This window comes from Rhinatrema bivittatum, chromosome 3, assembly GCF_901001135.1.
Source record: "Rhinatrema bivittatum chromosome 3, aRhiBiv1.1, whole genome shotgun sequence".
In the NCBI taxonomy this organism is placed as follows: domain Eukaryota; kingdom Metazoa; phylum Chordata; class Amphibia; order Gymnophiona; family Rhinatrematidae; genus Rhinatrema; species Rhinatrema bivittatum.
Window position 1 is genome coordinate 386055199 of NC_042617.1, and position 21788 is coordinate 386076986.

General features: G+C 40.8%; 1 protein-coding gene across 4 annotated transcripts in view; it reads right to left on the reverse strand.

The window, feature by feature from the left end:
• The window catches only part of CD109 (CD109 molecule), a 456523-nt gene that overhangs the window by 6765 nt on the left and 427970 nt on the right, over positions 1 to 21788 (reverse strand). For all 4 annotated transcript variants that reach the window (XM_029595620.1, XM_029595619.1, XM_029595617.1 and 1 more), the window contains 2 exons: positions 11016 to 11172; positions 9205 to 9307 (listed from right to left, as the gene is read on the reverse strand). In XM_029595620.1, coding sequence (XP_029451480.1) covers positions 9205 to 9307; positions 11016 to 11172 — 260 coding nt within the window. The remainder of the gene's footprint in view (positions 1 to 9204; positions 9308 to 11015; positions 11173 to 21788) is intronic.

The following is a 21788-nucleotide window of genomic DNA, read 5'->3' on the forward strand; positions in this document are numbered from 1 at the left end:
AACTGAAATGCAGCATCTCCCGTACAGACTACTGAGAAAACCAGCAAGAAAATGTTTTTATTCAAATATATACTACAAACAGCTGGAAAGCATTAAAATAAAATGAAATCAGAACTTCATAGCATTTCAAAAATTTAATAAAGCTTCATTTTTTCCTAAAATTATAGAAAACCTTTAAACAGATTGTTTCAACTTACAGTATGTAAACACAGAGGAATATTTTGCATAGATGGAACAAGATTTTTACTTTGTGGAGAGACAGTGTCATAGCATGCCAAGGCTGAAAAAGAGCTCTCTCCATCTCTCACAATACATATACAATAAATAGTAGAGAGCTGTGCACAAAATTAACAAATATGATTTGGAGCATTGTACTTCAGTTGTATTTTTCAATTTATCGTAAGCAGGGAAAATTTAGAGGAGCATTTACATAGCTGTAGTTGCACTGTGGAACTAACATTAAATAATTTTGTTATGCAAGGACAGCAATGAATATTTAACATTAAACGTGGGCATGTGCTATGCACTGTTATTTATAGACAAGCTGCTTTTCTAGAGACTTGAAATGCATGTTTTTAAAAATATTATTCATATACAATGCAGCAAATCAGTGGCATTAAAAGGAAGCTAAGACTGTTGTTTACCACAAAGATAAAATAACTTCAAGTAAGTGGAGCAGAGATAAAGATTGGACGGAGACAGATAAAAAGTGGGAAAGTGAGGGGACACAAACATTATCACAATTTAATGTTATGGAAGAGCAAAATCTTTCTTTGATCAGATCAAGGGCTTTATCATTAATTTTTTATTTAGATTTATATTTTGCTTTTTGCACTTTTTTCAGCACTTTAAAGTGCACTAAAATGATTATAGTCAGGTACTGTAGGTATTTCGCTATCCCCAGAGGGCTTATAATCTAAGGCCTGGATTTAGCAAAATGTGATAAGTATTGCGTGCGATAGTTTATCACAATTTGTGCTAATTACCTATGTGAAGAGCTAAGTTAGTGCAAATTGCGATAACATGTTCAGACTTTGTGATCAGTGCCATACCTCTTGTATTTCCTGCATTCAACCATGAGAGAGAAACTAGCCACAATGTCCTCTCCCTAGATAGGTATTTGTATCCCTATGGGTGGACCACCTAGTAACTCGAGGTGAGGTTTAGGTATTAGTGTAGGGGGTTAGGGGCCACTTTGACATTCAACGTGAGACGTACGAACAGAGCAGTGGTCTCTTGTGAAGATTTGATGACCTACGGAGTGAGGAAACTCACTCCAAGATGAGATTTGTGCAAAGTTCTCTCAACCTAGCTCGATGGACTCTCTCCCTGGGTAACATCAAGCTAGGTAGAGAGAACACTGCCCAAATCTCATCTTTGGGCGAGTTTCCTCTATCCGTAGGTCATCAAATCTTCACAAGAGACCACTGTTCTGTTCGTACCTCTCTCTCTCTCTCTCTCTATGGCTAGGCTGGTGCTCCTAGAGCCTCAAATCTACTAAAACAGGCCTTTCAGGAGACAATGCGATAAAACCTTACTGCCCTGTAACGCAAGCTATCGCACGGCTTAACGCTACTGAAAAAGGTGTAGTTAAAATTGGCATTAAGTCTGTGTGATAGCACTTCACAGACTGGCAAACCCAGCCCACTCCCTGCCCCTAACTCCTCCTCTTTTTCCAATTTGCATCACACCATACGATATGGTGCTATCACATGCATTAAAGACGTGTTCGCATGCGGTAAGCCCTCAATACATGCGAAAACGCCTTAGCGCATTTTGATAAATGACCCCCTAAGTTTGTACCTCAGGCAATGGAGGGTAAAGTGACTTGCCCAAGGTGACAAGGAGCAAAAGCAGGACTCAAACCCTGGTCTCCTGGTTTGTAGATAAACTGCTCCAACCACTAGGCTACCCCTTCACTTTAGACATGAAACCAGTTTTCTGGATGTTGCTGCTGTAGATAATTTAATTGCTTCTCTCTCTACATTCAAAAGGGTTTTAAACTCTGACTTTCATCCTAGGTAAAATGGTTCAGTGCCTTTATTTCAAAAAGGCTGGTGAAACAAAAACAAGTGCCAGCACTATAGATAAGACCCTAAGTCAGGCGTGGCCAGCTTTGGTCCTAAAGAGCCACAAACAGGCCAGGTTTTCAGGATATCCACAATGAATACGCAAGACATAGATCTGCATACAATGGAGGCACTCAGTGCTTGGAACCCTCTCTCATGCATGGTCATCGGGGATATCCTGAAAACCAGGCCAGTTTGTGACTCTCGAGACCACATTTGGCCACCCCTGCCCGAAGTTTTCTGAGGGTGGGATCTGCAGCAAGGCACATAGAATTCTATGGCTAAAAATATAAGAATTGTGCAGCACTGTGAAGCTTATATATTTAACATAATTCCATTCCCTCCACAGGAAGAAGATATGATTCATGCCCTTCAGTAAAGCAGGCTGATGATTAATTACTAATCTCTGCATCACAGGTTACTGCTAGAAATTAAGTTAACAGTTACTCAAGTTTCCAGAAAATGCAGAGCAAGTGTCCATTGTGTTGGACTTTGATCTTAGGGGTAAAATAAAAATCATAATATCAAGTTACTGAAGATGAACGGTATTGTTGTTTTACTATGTTTAATAAAGCTGTAACCTATTTCTTTATATGTTTTGTGGAGTACAAGGTGGATGAGTGTGGGGAGGAGGCGTAGAGAGCTTCCACCCTAACAGGTCGATACAGTAAGGAGGGGTAGTAAGAGCTGCGTTAGTGCCGGGCGCACCCGCGGTTGCCGCACGCACAGCCCGGCTCACCTACCGCTCCATACTGTATTTAAATTGCTTGCAAATGCAATCCGCGTCCAAGAAGCATCCGTGAAGTGTTAGGCCCGCGTAACCCATTTTACTGTATAGAGCGCGGGCCTAACGCTTTACGGACACACTGGTATCTATCATTTCAAATGTCAATTCAAATGACATTTGAAATGACAGGTACCAGGAAGTGGATGGTTCTCCTACGCTCACCTGCTTTCCCGTATTTTTTCTTCCCCTCCCTCTACTTTCTTCCAGCACTTTGCCTGTTTTCTTTTGGGGGACTCTCGTTTTCACCACTTCAATTCCCTGCTCCCCCCAGCAGCTAAGGCCTCCTCCCTCCTCACAGTCCCATGTGTAAAGCAACGACTAACTTTTTTTTTCGCAGCTGCTCGTGATTGCCAGTCCTCTCTGTAAAGCAACAACTTACTTTTTTGCAGCCCTCCTCCGAAGACGGACATCGGCTTCCCTGCCTCCCGGAGGCGAAGATAGATGCCTGCACGGGCGAAAGTGGCCCCTGTTCATGCAATTGGGCCACTTTCGCCCGTGCAGGCATCTATCTTCGCCTCCGGGAGGCAGGGGAGCTGATGTCAGTCTTCGGAGGAGGGCTGCGAAAAAATAAGTCGTTGCTTTACAGAGAGGACTGGCAATCATGATCGGCTGCGAAAAAAAAAAGTTAGTCGTTGCTTTACACATGGGACTGTGAGGAGGGAGGAGGCCTTAGCTGCTGGGGGGAGCAGGGAATTGAAGTGGTGAAAATTAGAGTCCCCCAAAAGAAAACAGGCAAAGTGCTGGAAGAAAGTGGAGGGAGGGGAAGAAAAAATAAGGGCAAGTTTCAAAGCGTGTCAGGTCAATCCAGTAAAGTAAAGCAGCCTTGCTTCGGGAGGAGGGGAGAGAGGACTGGCCGACCGTCCACTTCATTGCTACTTTTTTTTTTTTTCCGCTTTTTAGATATTTTTCCGCTTTTGTTGCTTCAGGAGGAAGGGAGAGGACTGGGGCTGCCCCGGAGACCAGCATCCATTGACGCGGCCAGGGCAGGTGAGTGGGGGCTGGTGGAAAGTTTGCCGCCTACCCTTACCCCTGCCTCTAATGCAGGAGTAAGGGTAGGCGGTAAGTTAGCAGGTTAAACACGCGGCAAAACGTCAGGGTAAAAAAGCGGTAGTCAGGGCGCGCGTTACTGTATGGGAGGGAATAGGTAATTCGATCGTTTACATTTAATATACATGCCGCGTGCGGAAGGGGTTACCCGGTGATTTAAAGAGGTGGTAAGGATGGGTTAAAGGGGACTGTGTATCGCAGGAAGGGCTAACGCGGCCGGAAAGTGAGTAGAAAGCGGGTTAGGAGCGGGGTAACCGCGGTCGCACTTTACTGTATTGACCTGTATGGCTGCCCATGGTATGGATTTTCACAGATTCTAAATGTATCAATACCTGAAATATTTCATTAAGTGCTGAACAGCACATCCGATCAAACACCCAGCATTGTCAAAAGTGTCAATATCAGGTGTGTGTGCACCAGTTATACATCCCATTGTTCACACTCAGATTATTAAATATTGTTAATGTAACCCCATCCCGGGTAGCTGACAGCATTCCGATGGGCCATACAAGAATTTGATAGTCTCTTCGGGGCTGCATCATTCAGGCTAGCATTTACACAATCTTTTTCCCCCAGGGTCAGGATCCTTTGTTGGGTGGGGGAGGGGGGACCTCTCTAACACATTCTTTCACCTGCTGTGTTCCCTGTGAGAGGGGTACATGTCCTCACTGTGTGCGCTGGATGATCCAGAGAAAACACTCTGGAGTCACTGGTTTAGTGTCAAATTTAAAATCTTTACTGTTGAAACTCTAATGAAGTATGGCACAATAAACTTAATCCTCAGCACTACAGAAGTATTCTTTGTTTACAGTCCTTTCCCCTCTATCCATGCAAGTGTCTCTGTTACTAGGACAAGGGAAACATCCACACTCCAGGGCTTGATTAAGTGGCGTTCCCAGGTGGGCAGGGTATCACTTATTTGCAAAAGGAAAACCCCCTTCTAAACCTTAGTAAAATACTCTCACTGCAAAGGGTCCCCAAACTTCTCTCTCTCCAGGGTGAAGAGTTCTGATGGATTCCCCAGTGCTCTTACTGGGTCTTTACTCACTGTTATTTGATCTTCAATACTCTCATTTTCTTAACAGAATCCCTGATGGGAGGGATCCACTCTGGAGCAGCAGCTATAGCTTCTGATGGGCAGGAAGAGGAACAGCAAAAATTTCCACCCAGATCCTCTTTCCTGAACAGAGGTAAAACACCGGAAAGTCCTGGCACAGGGTCACCACCTTCCTCTATCCTCGTCGAGGGTGTGAAGGGGCAGGGCTTCCCTAACCTGGTCAGCCGCAGACACAGGGTCCCCCCCATACCCTGAATCCAGGTCGTGCACAGGGCTTTACCAAGCTTCCTACAACTCAAAGTCTTCAAAATGCCCAAAACAATCCCGGAACACTAACCCTACCCACCAGGAAATGGATAAGCAGGGCAGATTCCCTTCCCGCCTTACAGACTCCCAGCAGGGATTGCCAGAGCCCCAAAGAACAGGCCTAAAAAAAATCCCAAAACAGGAAAAGCTCCCACCCGCCTCCACTAACTGAAAAATTAACTCCCACTACCCCTAGAGCTCCCAGCAGAGAGCTGCTTATAAAAGGGGAAGGCCATTCCAGCACCCTCAAAGGGAGGGCCTTCCCTCCATCACTAATCTATACTGACATTTCTGACTATGAATTACCCAGGGCTTAACGGTAATGGAACCGTAGGAGCCGTTACATTAAATCTGCAATTATGTAAAGCAAGCTACAACATCCCAGAGACTGGTTAGGGTCAGTGCATCAGGTTGGTAGGGGTGGGGGTAAGATCGCAGGGTGTTAAGTGAAATGTTCATGTGAATAGCCAAGCTAATACTGATGGATGTTGATTACAAAGCTTTATCTTTCTATTTTAAATTTCTACTCAACTCTTCTCACAAACACTCACAGTGGAATACAAGCCTAACTATAATAGTGCACAGTAACAGCATACAACAAATTTACAAAATCTCAAACACACAAAATAAAGTTAATACAATATGATCTCCTCAATACATACTTATGAAAAAAAAATGAACCTCAACTAACCTCCCACATATAGAGGTTAGAGAAAGGAGTGCTCGAGTTTCAGCATGTCCTGATAGGAGAAGTGTACCAACACCTCTCATGGTATGGAGGTGTGTGTGGGGGGGGGGATGATTTGGAAGGATTTCCAATAGACATAGTCTGTGTCCATTCTGTACAATAGCCTTTTATTTTCATTTACTTGTTGCTCAATCTTCCAGAGTTGTCACTCGTTAGGTAGCCTTTATATACAAAGGTCTCACTTTACCTCTTAGCCATGTCCTCTCCTCCTCTCTTGTACTTTCCACTCTCACCTTTTCGTTCATTCTTTGAGAACCATAATTGTCTGACGTCTTTCCAAAACAGCTGACCCTACTTGACTTTCCAAATAGACTGACCCTGTTCTCTCCCATTGTCTTCCCCCCCTCCCATTGTGTATGTCACATCAAAGTCCATCTACAGTCATTACACACACTTCCTTGCACAAAACTTTACATTTGGCCTCCAATAGCAAGCCTCTTCTATTATCCAATGACTTAGCAAGCCTTACTAAAAGCTTTCCCTCAAATAAGAAATAAATGCATTTCATTTAAATAAATGACAAACTTGATTCCAACTGCATTTGTATAAATGTCCTTGGACGGAGCTCTGGTGGCCATATTGATCAGAGAGAAAATTGGACTACTTGCAAGTTGTGATACATTTTACTTGTTTTTGATTTGTGCACCAAATGCTGGAGGATTTGTTTGTAATACATTTTTAATGGTGTTTTAAAATAAATAAGGATTTTTCATGGAAAATGATTATACAAAGTGTTTAAATGCTAAGAAATCACATAGCATGCTCACATGCATTTTTTATACCGATACCGACATTTTTCCATATAAAACACATTTACAGATAGTTGAACACTATAAATGGTAGTGTAACAATTAATCAGCTACAGCAGACACTTATCTCAAGAACCTGAGATTAGCCTGAGGTCTGCCAGCAGATCCACAAAACAAATCTCTTGTGCCTTGTTTGTTTATTCATCTCACTCTCACTCCCACCAGAATACTCTGTGCCTCATCTCAACTTCCTTATTTAAATTGCATTGTTCATCACTTCTGGCTTCCTCTCTCTTCTCTTATGCCAGGTTCCAGTTCACTGACAGATTTATATAATCAAACCAAATATTATTTATATCATGTACATATCACACATCATATACTGTACATATTTTTTTATGGGATTCATACATAGTGACAATACTATCATGCAGAAAGCTTAATATGTTACTAAGTTCTCTAGCAGGGAGTATTTCACAGATAAACCTTTCTGTAGCAAGAAGAAATTTGTGTAGCACCAATTCATAATTACAAAGCAATGTTAAAGTGCCACAGAATGATGTAATAAACTTTTCCTAATTTTTTTTTTTTTTTGTTTTCTGCTTTTCATTCCTTCTTTTTGTCTATTGCTTTTTAATGTATCCTTTTTTTCTTTTAAAATGCCAGTCTAATAGAAGTGGACTCTTGTGCTGTAGCTCGGTTGACATAGCCCAGAAGGCAAACCCATTAGGTCCACACTGACAGCTGGAAGTTTTCAGTTTATTAAAATTTATGGATCGCCAGCTGTACAAGACTGTAGGTGATTTATAACAACATTCACAGTTAAAATGACATACTAAACACAAAATGAATTAAAATAAAACCACTAAGAAAACTGCTCATCAAATCAGTACCCTGGGCTAGGAGAGAGCTGGGGCTTCACCCTTACCAGCTCCTTTTACTGCAGGTTAAACCTTTGGGTTCCAGGGGCCAGCAGGACTTAGGTGATGATCCCACAGGACAAAGACAAAGATACAGTCCAGGGCTAAGCTGAGGTCACAAGAGGCAGCTCATCGGGAAATTAAAAAGTCGTGAGATATGAGGCAACATCCTATTGTTGATAGGTAGTGGCTAAAGGATAGCAGACAGAAGACCTGAATGCTCATTTCTTTCAAAAGAGAAAGATAAACAGTGGAGTGCCCCTGGGATCTGTACTAGGACTAATGCTTTTCAACATATTTAAAATATCATCTGGAAAAAGGAGTGATCAAATTCATGGATGACAAAATTATCCAAATTTGTTGGATCACAAGCCAACTCAGAGAAAATGCAAGACTGGAGGATTGGGCACCTAAAAGATGAATGAAATTTAATTTGGTCAAGTGCAACTTCATGCATATTAGGAATAATAGTCCAAATTATAGGTGCGTGATGCTGGATAAGATCTTGGAGTCATTGTGGACAATACTTAAAATCCTTGGCTCAAAGCATGGTCAGTAGACGGAAAACAAGATACCGTATTTTTTGCTCTATAAGACGCACTTTTTTCCCCCAAAAGTTGGGGGGCGGGGGGGGGGGGGAGGAATGTCTGTGCGTCTTATGGAGCAAATATAAAAAAACAAACAAAAAAAACAAAAACTAACTACAACCCCCCACCCTCCTAACCCCCCCAAGACCTGCCAAAAGTCCCTGGTGGTCCAGTGGGTGTCCCAGAGTTATCTCCTGCACTTGGGCCGTCGGCTGCCAGTAATCAAAATGGCGCGGATGGCCCTTTGCCCTTACTACGTTACAGGGGCTACTGGTGCCATTGGTCGGGGGGTTGTAGTTAATTAAATTTAAAGATGGGATGGGGGGTTGTTTGTTTTTTTTCTCACAGAAAGAGAACGATAATAGTTTTCTGATCTGGGGAGTGGACTGAAATGGCCCTCCTCAGACCCGAAAATGAAATGGGGACAAAAAAAAATGTTATGCACTTCCCTAATTTGTTCTATAAGACACACAGACATCCAGGAACAAAGCCGGTTTAGCACACCAAATTTTTTTTTTTTTAATTTTCCCCATCTGATTCCTGGCCAGGTGCGTCTTATGGAGGAAAAAATATGGTACCTTCTCACCCTTACAGATGGTTCTTCCATTGCAATATTAAGAAGCACTGTCAAGGCATTATGGAAAAGATTGCTTTGCTACTGCTTGTGCACTACCTGCTTTGTAGATAAGTTCAGCACATTGGTTTATAGTGTGCTGTCAATCTAGGACCTTTTAGAAGATGTTTAAAGCTATTAAAAAAATAACGACAAGTTTCAGTTTGACAAAAGTCAAGTACAAATATTTAGGTAGATAAGTAATCGATAAATTACCTAGCAACTCTACATATATTGTGTTACTTTACATCACCAGCAATAATTGTATATCTTAGTAATGCATAAAGAAAAAATACAAATAACCCTCCTCCACCTACTTACTGGGTTCATAGTAATCGATTATGGAAACAGAAGCATCCTGAGTATATCCTACTTTGGAGTTTCTCACAGCAGGAATATCGACACACATCTTTGTTTTATTTAACTGAATAATAAATAAAATATAATTTCAGAAAACAATACAGACATTGATATCAAGTAATGTTATAAACAGTACAGTTTGTGAACATTGTTTTTTCAGTAAATCAACCAAACAGCTTTTGCAGAGAATCTAACCTGCTACTTTCCATGAAATAAAGTTAGAATAAATATTTTAGAAGTATTTTATACCCATTGTTGTCATATAATTCTTAACTACCACCAAGTTATTTTTGTACATATGCAAATTTCCTGAAAACAGACATATAATTATTTCTAGCCTTTGATAATCAAGCGTAGCTGCTAGGATACAGCTCTAGAGGACAATTTTCCAAATAATTAGTTGGGTTTTATCTGCATAACTTTGGTAATTATAAGGGCAGCAATAGCAGGTATGGAGTTTTGCTCACTCAATTCTTTTTGCCAGATGGAGATCCCAAGTGGGAAATGGAAGACAGTAATGCTAAGAGGATGAGGGCATAAAAATGTTGATGCTAGGGGTTAGGGAGAGGAAAGAGAAGGTGGTGATGTTGGGGGGGAAGGGTTGATATCAGGGGATAGGGAGAAGTGATGGGATGGTATTGATACCAAGGGAAGGGAAGTGGTGTTGCCAGGGGATAGAGGGAGTTTGAGATGCCACAAGTTGGGAAGGAGGGACAAGATGGGATAGTGATGCCAAGGGGTTAGAAGGAAGGGAAGGTGATTATACCAGGGACTGGTTGGGAGACAAAGAAATGTGATGAAGGGGTGAGAGGAAAGGTGATGGTGTGCTATGACAAAGTGAACCTGGTGCAGGGTGTACTGCAGCATATAGAAAAGGTTGCTAACCACTGACCTAAGTTATGAGGTCAATAGTGCACAAATAGGGGTAGATTTTAAAAAATTGCGCGATCGCGTACTTTTGTTCGCGCACCAGGCACAAACAAAAGTACACTGGATTTTATAAGATACGCGCGTAGCTGCGCGTATCTTATAAAATCCGGGATTGGTGCGCGCAAGGCTGCCGATTTTGGGCAGCCTGCCTCCATTCCCTCCGAGGCCGCTCTGAAATCGGAGTGGCCTCGGAGGGAACGTTCTTTTCGCCTCCCCCTCCCTAACCCACCCCCCCGGCCCTATCTAAACTCCCCATTACCTTTACTTCATGATTTACGCCTGCCTAAAGCAGACGTAAATCTACGTGCACCAGCGGACTGCTGGCGCGCCATCATCCGACCCGGGGGCTGGTCCGGAGGCCTCGACCACGCCCCCGGGCCGGCACCTCGCCCCCGGGCCCGCCCCCCAAACGCCGCGTCACACCCCCGAAACGCCACGTCCTTCGGCGACGCTCCCGACACGCCCCTTTCACGAAACCCCGGGACTTACGCGATATTTTGCATAGGCCGCCGGCGCGCGAGGGCCCTGCGCGTGTAAATCCGGCCGGATTTACGCGCACAGGGCATTTAAAATCCGCCTGATAGTTTGTACATTGCATGGGGTTTTTTTTTTAATTGCCCCTTTATTATCTTACCATTGTTGCTTCAAAATCCAGTAATGTATGCTGCCTGCATTGGAATGCATTAGACAGCTTGAAAAAAAACAAAAACCTACTGTAAATCATTTGAACTTTGGTATGCCAGGATTGCAAAAGGCTAAGGATGGTAATCTTATTTTAAATACAGAGAGGCTGACATAAAAGCATAATGTACTACAATACTCTAAACTTTTTTTTAACTTACAGAATCAAAATATAGAATGACTTTTCCATGTTTATTTTCTACTTTCTTAATTGCATCATTTGTTGAAATTGCATTTGGAGACAAAGTGAATCCACTAAGTAAGTCCACTTGCATAAGGGCCATACCACTCACTGCAGAGGTTTCTGTTCCCAGATACCTAGCATACAAAAAAAATAAATAATACAGTAAACAAGCGTTACAGCAATAATACAGTAAACAAGCGTTACAGCATACAGAAAATTAATTTTGCTACTGCTAAGTAATGCTAAATTTATCTGGGTATATTCAGCAACATGACTTTACCACTATCTGGTTTAAGTTAACTGGGGAAGTTTATCCTGTTAACTTACCTGAACAATCCGTGGCAAAAATAATTTTGAGTTTAATCCAGCTATCTCACTTAGGAGTAGATATTAAAAAAAAATCCAGCTAAGTTGTCTGCGTAAGTTAGAACAGCCCTTCAGTATGACTAACGTTATCTGAATAACTTAACCTGGTAACACTGAATATTGGCGTTTTCTGGCTAAGATATCACGTAACTTGGCCATATCCAGAAACATCCATGGAAGGTCTCTGACATATCTGAATAAGTTTTACCCATCTAAACACTACCCGGGAAAGTAAGAGGTGGGAAACCTTTTCAACATGGACGTCTATCATGTTACAGAATTGCAAGATTTTCATTGGTAAATCTTATTTGACTGGAGTACAGCTTTGATGAATTTGCACTTTTGTGTCTTGGGCAACAGAATTAAAACTCCAGAGGATAACTTCAAAATGTGGCAGCATATACGCACACATATAGACACAAGCATATGTATACAAGCATTTTATAACCGGCGCGTATGATTTACACAGTCGTTTAAAAAAATGTGTGTCTCTCTAACCTGCAACATATGAGCGAATATATACAATGCTATGAAACCACAAATATCAATTAAACAGAATTAAAAAATAAATGCATGTATATTTTATGCTCTAAAGTAGGACTTATGAAACTTCTGATTTACGCGCTCAAGACGACCAATTTTAAAACATGCACCTGAAATTAACTAGTTAACCAAATAGTCCACTAGTTCACCCAGTCGTCCTCCAGGTCATTGAGACCTTCCTGGTTCTTCAGTCTGAACTCCTCCTAGTTCACCCAGGTCTCCCACTTAGTACTGCACAATAAACAAATTTAATATCACTTACGCCAGATATTTAGCAGGTATAAAAATACGCATGTTGGTACATATACACACATAAGTGACTCTTAAAATAGCACCTTACATGCATAAATATCGACCCTGCCCCAGAACACCCCTTTTTTATGCACATATATGTTCACGCAAATGTGAAAAAAAAGTGCATAATTCTGACTTTAAGAAAAAACCGATTATGCAGCAATTTTCAAAGGGATATCTGCAAGTAAATCAGTGCTTTATCCACAGAAATGGTCCTTCTTAAAACTGTGCGATGATTCGCCTGTAATTACATGTGCATGTTTCTTTTACATACACAGGGAAGAGGTGTTCCATGCGGTGGAATCTGGGCAGAGCTGGGACTTGCTTGTATATTTTCTGATTTTTAAAAATATGTGGACCAAACAGCAAGACTCATCATGCGCGTGAAGCTTTACTAGGATAGCTTTGAAAATTGGTCTAACTTATGCACATATTTATCAGTGTGGTTACAAAATTACCCCTATAATAGGCATTTCCTTCATTATAACAAGATATTTTTCTTTGAATACTGAGGTGTTCACAGCAATAGCCCTAAGAGGCCAATGTACTAAGATATGGCAATATTTGTAGGTTATACAATACAAAAGGAACATCATAACATCGCTGTTTTTTTTGGATCGTGATACCTCATAATAAGTAAGGCCTCTCGATTTTTTTCGGAGAGTGCTCTTAAAGAAACATGTCACATTTCAAGCGTTTCCCATTAAATGGTTTTACGCTAAAGAGACTTGTTTTTATCGTTATAATCACAGGTATCAACAATCTGAACTCTTAAGAATATTTTTTCTGGAACTTTTTTTTTTTTTTTTTTTTTATATATTGATAGAATTAGATGTGAACAAAGTACTTATCATTTTATGCGCTTGGCTTTCTGTGATGACTGCTTTTCTGAAACACCGGTAAGAACCCGACACGTCCGTGTTTCGTTTACTTCTTCAGGGGTTTTAACTTTTACCACGGTGTCTAAATGAAATACGTGAGAAGTAGGTTGTTAAAACCCTATAAAACATTATTTTTATAATAATACGTCACCCGATTTCAGCCGCATACATTGTTGAAAGCTTGTCCCATCATTTGAACGCCATTTTGCGTGATCACAGCTTAACAAAGCAGGATCCGCCATTGCTTTACCGCACTTTATTTAAAGAGAACAAAGAGTCTTGCGCAGACCAATGAAAAACGAGCCCGGAAGTGACGTGACGCTGAGTGGATTAAATCATTGATGACCACTCAATGGTGTCATTTAACCCTGCTGGAGTTTCTGTTGCTAAGGTAAAAATCCACCATTGCTCACGATTGTTTAAATGATTCATCATGTTTCCTCCCCTGGGATTCAATTGCACTTGTTCCAAAACAGTCCACTGCAATTGATCAAATGTATGCGAAAATTGTGAACAATGTTTTACTATGGGAGCCTCAATATTTGCCGTGTTAATCCGGCTTCTGTGTTCTCGTAGTCTGATTTTAATTTGTCTTTTGGTACGGCCTACATATAACAGGGGACATGGGCATTGGATCAGATATATTATTTGAGTTGATTCACAGGTAGTGTTAGCATTTTTCTTATATGTTTGATTTGTAATGGGATGATGCCATTCATGTCCCTCCATTGTATGCTCACACATATCACATTTTCCGCATTTGAGATGTGTTCCATTGATGATTTTAGATCTGTTATGGGATACTGCTGCATGCACTACATAATCTTTAATATTTTTGCTGCGCTGATAGGAAATTAAAGGAGCTTCAACAAAAGTAGGATGGAGTTGTAAAATATGCCAGTGCTTTCTAATGCTTTGTATTAGCAAGTAAGATTTATCTGTGTGAGGTAACACACAGATATTGGCTGTTATTGATTCTCTCGTCCAGTATTGGAGAAGCGACTCTCGAGGAGAATAGTAGGCACGTTTGTAGGCTTTGTGTACTGCTGAAAAAGGGTATCCTCGTTCAAAGAATCTTTTTGCCAGAATTTGAGCTTGGGCCTTAAACTCTTTATTGGAAGAGCACAGTCGCCGTGCTCTAAAAAATTGGCTTACTGGCAAGCCATTTTTGAATGCACGAGAGTGAAAGCTGTTATAGCGAAGGAGATTATTCCTATCGATATCCTTACGATAAATAGTTGTGTGCAGACTGGTGGACTGTTTAGTGATCAATATATCCAAAAATGGTAGTTGAGTCCGACTTGATTGTAGAGTGAATTTTAAATCTGGATCTTGATTGTTTAGCCACATCAGAAATTCTGTCAGTTTTGATTCTTCCCCAGTCCAAAAAAACAAAAGATCGTCAATGTATCGGATCCAAAAATTGATATGTGAATACCAAGTTGATGGATATATGAATGTCCGTTCAAAATGGTCCATGACCAAATTGGCTATTGAGGGGGCCACTGAGGACCCCATCGCTATGCCATGAATCTGTAAAAAAAAATTCATTATTAAATTGAAAAAAAATTTTTTGCAGCACAAGTTTTGCTATTTCAAATACAAATCTAAATGGAATCCGGCCACCCTCTAATTTTTCTTTTAAACATTCCTCTACTACAGCCAACGCGGTTGATTGTGATACATTGGTGTAGAGGGATATGACGTCCATAGTGACTAATATTGAATCTGATGATTGAATTTCCACTTCTTGGAGCTTATTCAGAACCTGAGTTGAATCCTTTACATAGGACCTCATGTTTTTAACAAATGGTTGCAAAAACGAATCTAAAAAGATCGCTAGAGGCTCCAATAAAGATCCATTACTCGAAATAATGGGTCTGAGTGGAGGGTTATCTTTAGATTTATGAACTTTTGGGACCCCATATAATATGGGGATCCGGGGGTGTTCCACCTTCAAAAAGCGTCGTTCTTTACGAGTCAAAAAAGGACTTGTTTTCTCATCCAAAAGATTTTTGATGGTATCCATAAGCTGTGGGGTGGGATCTTCCGATAGATGTTGATAATACATCGGAAGATCCCACCCCACAGCTTATGGATACCATCAAAAATCTTTTGGATGAGAAAACAAGTCCTTTTTTGACTCGTAAAGAACGACGCTTTTTGAAGGTGGAACACCCCCGGATCCCCATATTATATGGGGTCCCAAAAGTTCATAAATCTAAAGATAACCCTCCACTCAGACCCATTATTTCGAGTAATGGATCTTTATTGGAGCCTCTAGCGATCTTTTTAGATTCGTTTTTGCAACCATTTGTTAAAAACATGAGGTCCTATGTAAAGGATTCAACTCAGGTTCTGAATAAGCTCCAAGAAGTGGAAATTCAATCATCAGATTCAATATTAGTCACTATGGACGTCATATCCCTCTACACCAATGTATCACAATCAACCGCGTTGGCTGTAGTAGAGGAATGTTTAAAAGAAAAATTAGAGGGTGGCCGGATTCCATTTAGATTTGTATTTGAAATAGCAAAACTTGTGCTGCAAAAAATTTTTTTTCAATTTAATAATGAATTTTTTTTTACAGATTCATGGCATAGCGATGGGGTCCTCAGTGGCCCCCTCAATAGCCAATTTGGTCATGGACCATTTTGAACGGACATTCATATATCCATCAACTTGGTATTCACATATCAATTTTTGGATCCGATACATTGACGATCTTTTGTTTTTTTGGACTGGGGAAGAATCAAAACTGACAGAATTTCTGATGTGGCTAAACAATCAAGATCCAGATTTAAAATTCACTCTACAATCAAGTCGGACTCAACTACCATTTTTGGATATATTGATCACTAAACAGTCCACCAGTCTGCACACAACTATTTATCGTAAGGATATCGATAGGAATAATCTCCTTCGCTATAACAGCTTTCACTCTCGTGCATTCAAAAATGGCTTGCCAGTAAGCCAATTTTTTAGAGCACGGCGACTGTGCTCTTCCAATAAAGAGTTTAAGGCCCAAGCTCAAATTCTGGCAAAAAGATTCTTTGAACGAGGATACCCTTTTTCAGCGGTACACAAAGCCTACAAACGTGCCTACTATTCTCCTCGAGAGTCGCTTCTCCAATACCGGACGAGAGAATCAATAACAGCCAATATCTGTGTGTTACCTCACACAGATAAATCTTACTTGCTAGTACAAAGCATTAGAAAGCACTGGCATATTTTACAACTCCATCCTACTTTTGTTGAAGCTCCTTTAATTTCCTATCAGCGCAGCAAAAATATTAAAGATTATGTAGTGCATGCAGCAGTATCCCATAACAGATCTAAAATCATCAATGGAACACATCTCAAATGCGGAAAATGTGATATGTGTGAGCATACAATGGAGGGACATGAATGGCATCATCCCATTACAAATCAAACATATAAGAAAAATGCTAACACTACCTGTGAATCAACTCAAATAATATATCTGATCCAATGCCCATGTCCCCTGTTATACGTAGGCCGTACCAAAAGACAAATTAAAATCAGACTACGAGAACACAGAAGCCGGATTAACACGGCAAATATTGAGGCTCCCATAGTAAAACATTGTTCACAATTTTCGCATACATTTGAACAATTGCAGTGGACTGTTTTGGAACAAGTGCAATTGAATCCCAGGGGAGGAAACATGATGAATCATTTAAACAATCGTGAGCAATGGTGGATTTTTACCTTAGCAACAGAAACTCCAGCAGGGTTAAATGACACCATTGAGTGGTCATCAATGATTTAATCCACTCAGCGTCACGTCACTTCCGGGCTCGTTTTTCATTGGTCTGCGCAAGACTCTTTGTTCTCTTTAAATAAAGTGCGGAAAGCAATGGCGGATCCTGCTTTGTTAAGCTGTGATCACGCAAAATGGCGTTCAAATGATGGGACAAGCTTTCAACAATGTATGCGGCTGAAATCGGGTGACGTATTATTATAAAAATAATGTTTTAGAGAATATAGGGTTTTAACAACCTACTTCTCACGTATTTCATTTAGACACCGTGGTAAAAGTTAAAACCCCTGAAGAAGTAAACGAAACACGGACGTGTCGGGTTCTTACCGGTGTTTCAGAAAAGCAGTCATCACAGCAAGCCAAGCGCATAAAATGATAAGTACTTTGTTCACATCTAATTCTATCAATATATAAAAAAAAAAAAAAGTTCCAGAAAAAATATTCTTAAGAGTTCAGATTGTTGATACCTGTGATTATAACGATAAAAACAAGTCTCTTTAGCGTAAAACCATTTAATGGGAAACGCTTGAAATGTGACATGTTTCTTTAAGAGCACTCTCCGAAAAAAATCGAGAGGCCTTACTTATTATGAGGTATCACGATCCAAAAAAAACAGCGATGTTATGATGTTCCTTTTGTATTGACTAGTAATATTACATCATATTTCACACAGTTACTAGTGATTTCTTGTTAAATATTTGTAGGTTGACATTGCATGTAAAATCACTAATAGTTAGCGAGCGTTCAATGGGAGAACACGAACTGCTGGCCCATTTAACATGCAGCAAAACCTTTTTTGCAAGTAGCTAGTTTGGCATGCATAATTGTTCTCTTGTTTTATCACAATTTCAATGCTTATGAGTGACAGCAATGGAAAAATTATGCAAAACATTAGCTATGAAGGCAAGAGACGTACTTCACTAAAACACTCCCAAAAATTATCTACATCTCAGTGAGGTATAGTTAAAGTTTATGCAATAAAATCTACAGAAAATTCCATATGCTAATGTATTTTTCGCTCCATAAGACACACCTGACCATAAGACGCACCTAGGATTCAGAGGGGGAAAATTAAAAAATAATAATAATAATGGTGTGCTAAACCGGCTCTGTGCATTTTATGGAGCAACTTAGGGGAGTGCATACAATTTTTTTTTCGTTTTCAGGTCTGGGAAGGGCCATTTCGGTCCACTCCCCAGATCAGAAAACTTTTATTGTTCTCTTTCTGTGGGAACCCACCCCCCAAAAAAACCCCCATCCTAACCTTTTAAATTTAATTAACTACAACCCCCCCACCCTCCTGACCCCCCCCAAAAAAAAACCTGCCAAAAGTCCCTGGTGGTCCAGCGGGGGTCCGGGAGCGATCTCCTGCACTTGGGCCGTCGGCTGCCAGTAATCAAAATGGTGCCGATGGCCCTTTGCCCTTACTATGTCACAGGGGCCAACCAATGGCACCGGTAGCCCCTGTGACATAGTAAGGGCAAAGGGCCATCGGCACCATTTTGATTACTGGCAGCCGACGGCCCAAGTGCAGGAGATCGCTCCCGGACCCCCGCTGGCCCACCAGGGACTTTTGGCAGGTTTTTTTTTTTGGGGGGGGGGTCAGGAGGGTGGGGGGTTGTAGTTAGTTTTTTAGTTTTTTTTTTAATATTCGCTCCATAAGACGCACAGACATTTTCCCCCCACTTTTGGGGGAAAAAAAAGTGCGTCTTATGGAGCGAAAAATACGGTATCTTCTACTGGACTTATTTGCATAAAATTCCCAATAGCAAAATAAAGCACAATAAAAGCTAGTTATTTACAATCATCAGTAGTGACAAATCCTTCATAAATAAGGGACTCTGCTCATTTAATCACTTTGTTATAGCAGTTTGCTGATATTCATCCATCATGGATTTTAGTTATGGCAGACATAGCTGTACTTTATAGAAAATGTTCTACAGAGTTCTGCCCTTTATATTATCGATAAAGTGATTACTGAACAAGGTCATGCACCACCATTGATTCACTTTATTACTCAATAGACATTTTTAGCACTGACGAAAAACTTTTGGTTTTGATGGATCTTCTTTAAAACAAATTAAAGTGATTGATATGGTATCATCTATGGCTCCATATATCATGTATCATTACATGGATGATTCTGAATGGCAGTACATTTATTCATCATCATTTTGGACCCATGTAGTCTTTTGGAAGCATTTTGTAAATGACTTATTTCGTATTTAGTCATGTAGTCTTGCAAGACTATTATTTGGATCAACACCTTGAATGTTGGAGCTGATTCATCTAAGGGACAAATTATCCAGGTTTCAATTAACCCTCCCCTTCCTTGAACCATCCAGTATCTCTCGTCCATCTCCCACAGAAGTTTCAGAAACCCAGGAAAAATGGTTTACAGTGGGCTCTGGTAGAACAAGACATGTGACAGACACCCACATTCCCCAACTTTGCAGCATCCTGTGCATCAACCCCCACTCCCACAGAGATGTTGGACATCCATGATTCAAAAACCCAGGTACAATTGGATAACAGTGGGCTGTGGCAGAATAAGGCCTATGATGAAGACACATCCACTTTTCCCCACTGTTACTACTACATAATGCTTTTTCTGCACGGGAGAATGAAGAAACCTCAGCAATAGATTTTGAAGTGGTTTCTAAAAGAGAAGTCACCCAATGCACCCAAAAGCCCTTCAACAGAATCAAATGTCAAAAGAAAGTTGCTTCTGTTGGGAAATTCAGTCAGAGGAATCAATTTGGGAGTACATTTTGATGGTGACACAACAGTTAAATGCCTTCCAGGATCCTCAGCTAGCAGATATGCAAACCAGATAGCCCAAGTCACTGAAGAAGAAAGTAGGAAATTTGATATCAGTGTTATCATTCACCTGGGGATCAATGACCTCAATAGAAATGGTATCCATGAAGTACAGAAAGATTTCCAAAATCAAGGAAAGATAAGACACACTGCAAAGACTATTGCCTTTTCAGAAGTATTACCTGTTCATGAAAAGGGAAATGAGAAGCTACGCCATATAGATAATTTCAATTCCAGGCTCAAAGCCCGATGCACAGAAAGTGGTTTTGGATACATTGGAGGCTGGGATCATGTATGGAGCAGTAAAAAGCTATATGATAAGGATGGCCTACATTTGTCTATAGTGGGAAGGAAGATGCTAAGGGAGAAAGTCAGATCATATATAATCAGACATTTAAAGGAAAGAATGGGGGTGGCAGGAGATGGCCAATGAAATTGACATCACCCCCAAGCAATACAAGAAGTGGGAGGAGAAAATAAAATCAATCAGCTCAAAAAAGTGACTAGAAAGTGCAACAAATCAAGGGAGAAAAATTGGAAAGCTATGACCACAAATGCTCATAGTTTGGGCAATTAAATCCCAGATATGCAGGCTGTAATGGTGGAGGAAGACTTGGACATTGCTGCCATTACAGAGACATGGTTTGTGGATTCTCACGATTGGGATATGGCCCTACAAAGCTACAACTTGTTCAGGAAGGACAGAGGACAGAAAAGGGGGAGGAGTAGCTTGTTATGTAAAAAACAATAACCAAGCAACTGAACTGCAAGGAATTTGGGGTAGAGAAGAAGCATTAAGGGCCATCCTAAAAAAAGATGATGGTGCATCCATTTTTACTGGAGTGGTTGCCTTCAACTCAAATAGAAGAACTAGACAGAGATCTGGTCAAAGACATCCAAAAGGGAGAAGTGTTGATTGTTGGAGATTTTAATCTGTCAGACAGACTGGATAATCCATTCTGTAGAATCTACCTGCAAGGGGGCTCTGTTCAAACAAATGGTAATGGAACCCATGAGGGAGGGAGTTATACTCATCCTAGTGCTCACTAATGGGGATAACGTCTCTAATGTCCTGGTGGGTGCCCACCTCAGAACCAGTGATCAAACGGTATGGTCTGATATCACAAAGAGTATACAGAGTGGGAGCACTGAGAGGAGAGGATCATCTTGCTGGTGGCTGAAAGGAATCAGTAAGTTTTGCTTGGGAATTTTTTTTTTTTTTTTTAAGTATTGGGGAGAAGTAAACTATTAGGGTATATTATTTAGTGTGTTTGTGCTTTTAATAGTCAGTAAGGCATCTAATAAGCAGTAGTTAGTGTGTTTGTATTTCCCAACCCTCCCACCTCTAGCTCATCCTTTAATTTATAGGCAGGTGCCACTTTCACGCTAAAAGAAAAAAAAAGAAAAAAAAATCAGCCTTTTAACTTTACTTCACAAATTCCCCACAACTTATTGAGAGTTTGATCATTCCCCTGTAGGCCACAACCAGACCCATGGGGTAGATTTTCGGGGATTTATGCACGTGGCTGGACTTATGCATGCTGGGTCAATTTTCAAAGGCCCAGCCACGCGCGTAAGTCCCGGGGCTCGAAGCAGGAGCAAAAGGTAAGATAAGGGGGGGGGGGGGGGGTAGGATAGGGCTAGGGGGCGGGAAGGTTAGGGGAAGGGGCGGGAAGGTTAGTATAGGGGATAGGGAAGTTCCCTCCCAGGCTGCTCCTAAATTGGAGCAGACTGGGAGGGAACTGTAGAAGGCCTCGGGTGTCGGCGCACGCAGGTTTTAAAAATCTACCCCATAGTGAATACACTAATACATTTAAAGGACATTAGACACATTCCTACTCCCACAGCAACCTAAAACTTAAGTAGGAACTGAACAAATTTGAGATGAAGGCAGCAGTCCAGCAGCAAGAGGAGGGCTTCCCAGTCTTTGGCATTGAGTGTCACATGCATGATTTTTTACCCGCCTGTGAGAAATTTATTTGAAAATCTTTTCTATACTGTTAAGTTATATACCATCACAACGGTTTACAGAAAGGCACATATATAAATTTGGTAATTGTAT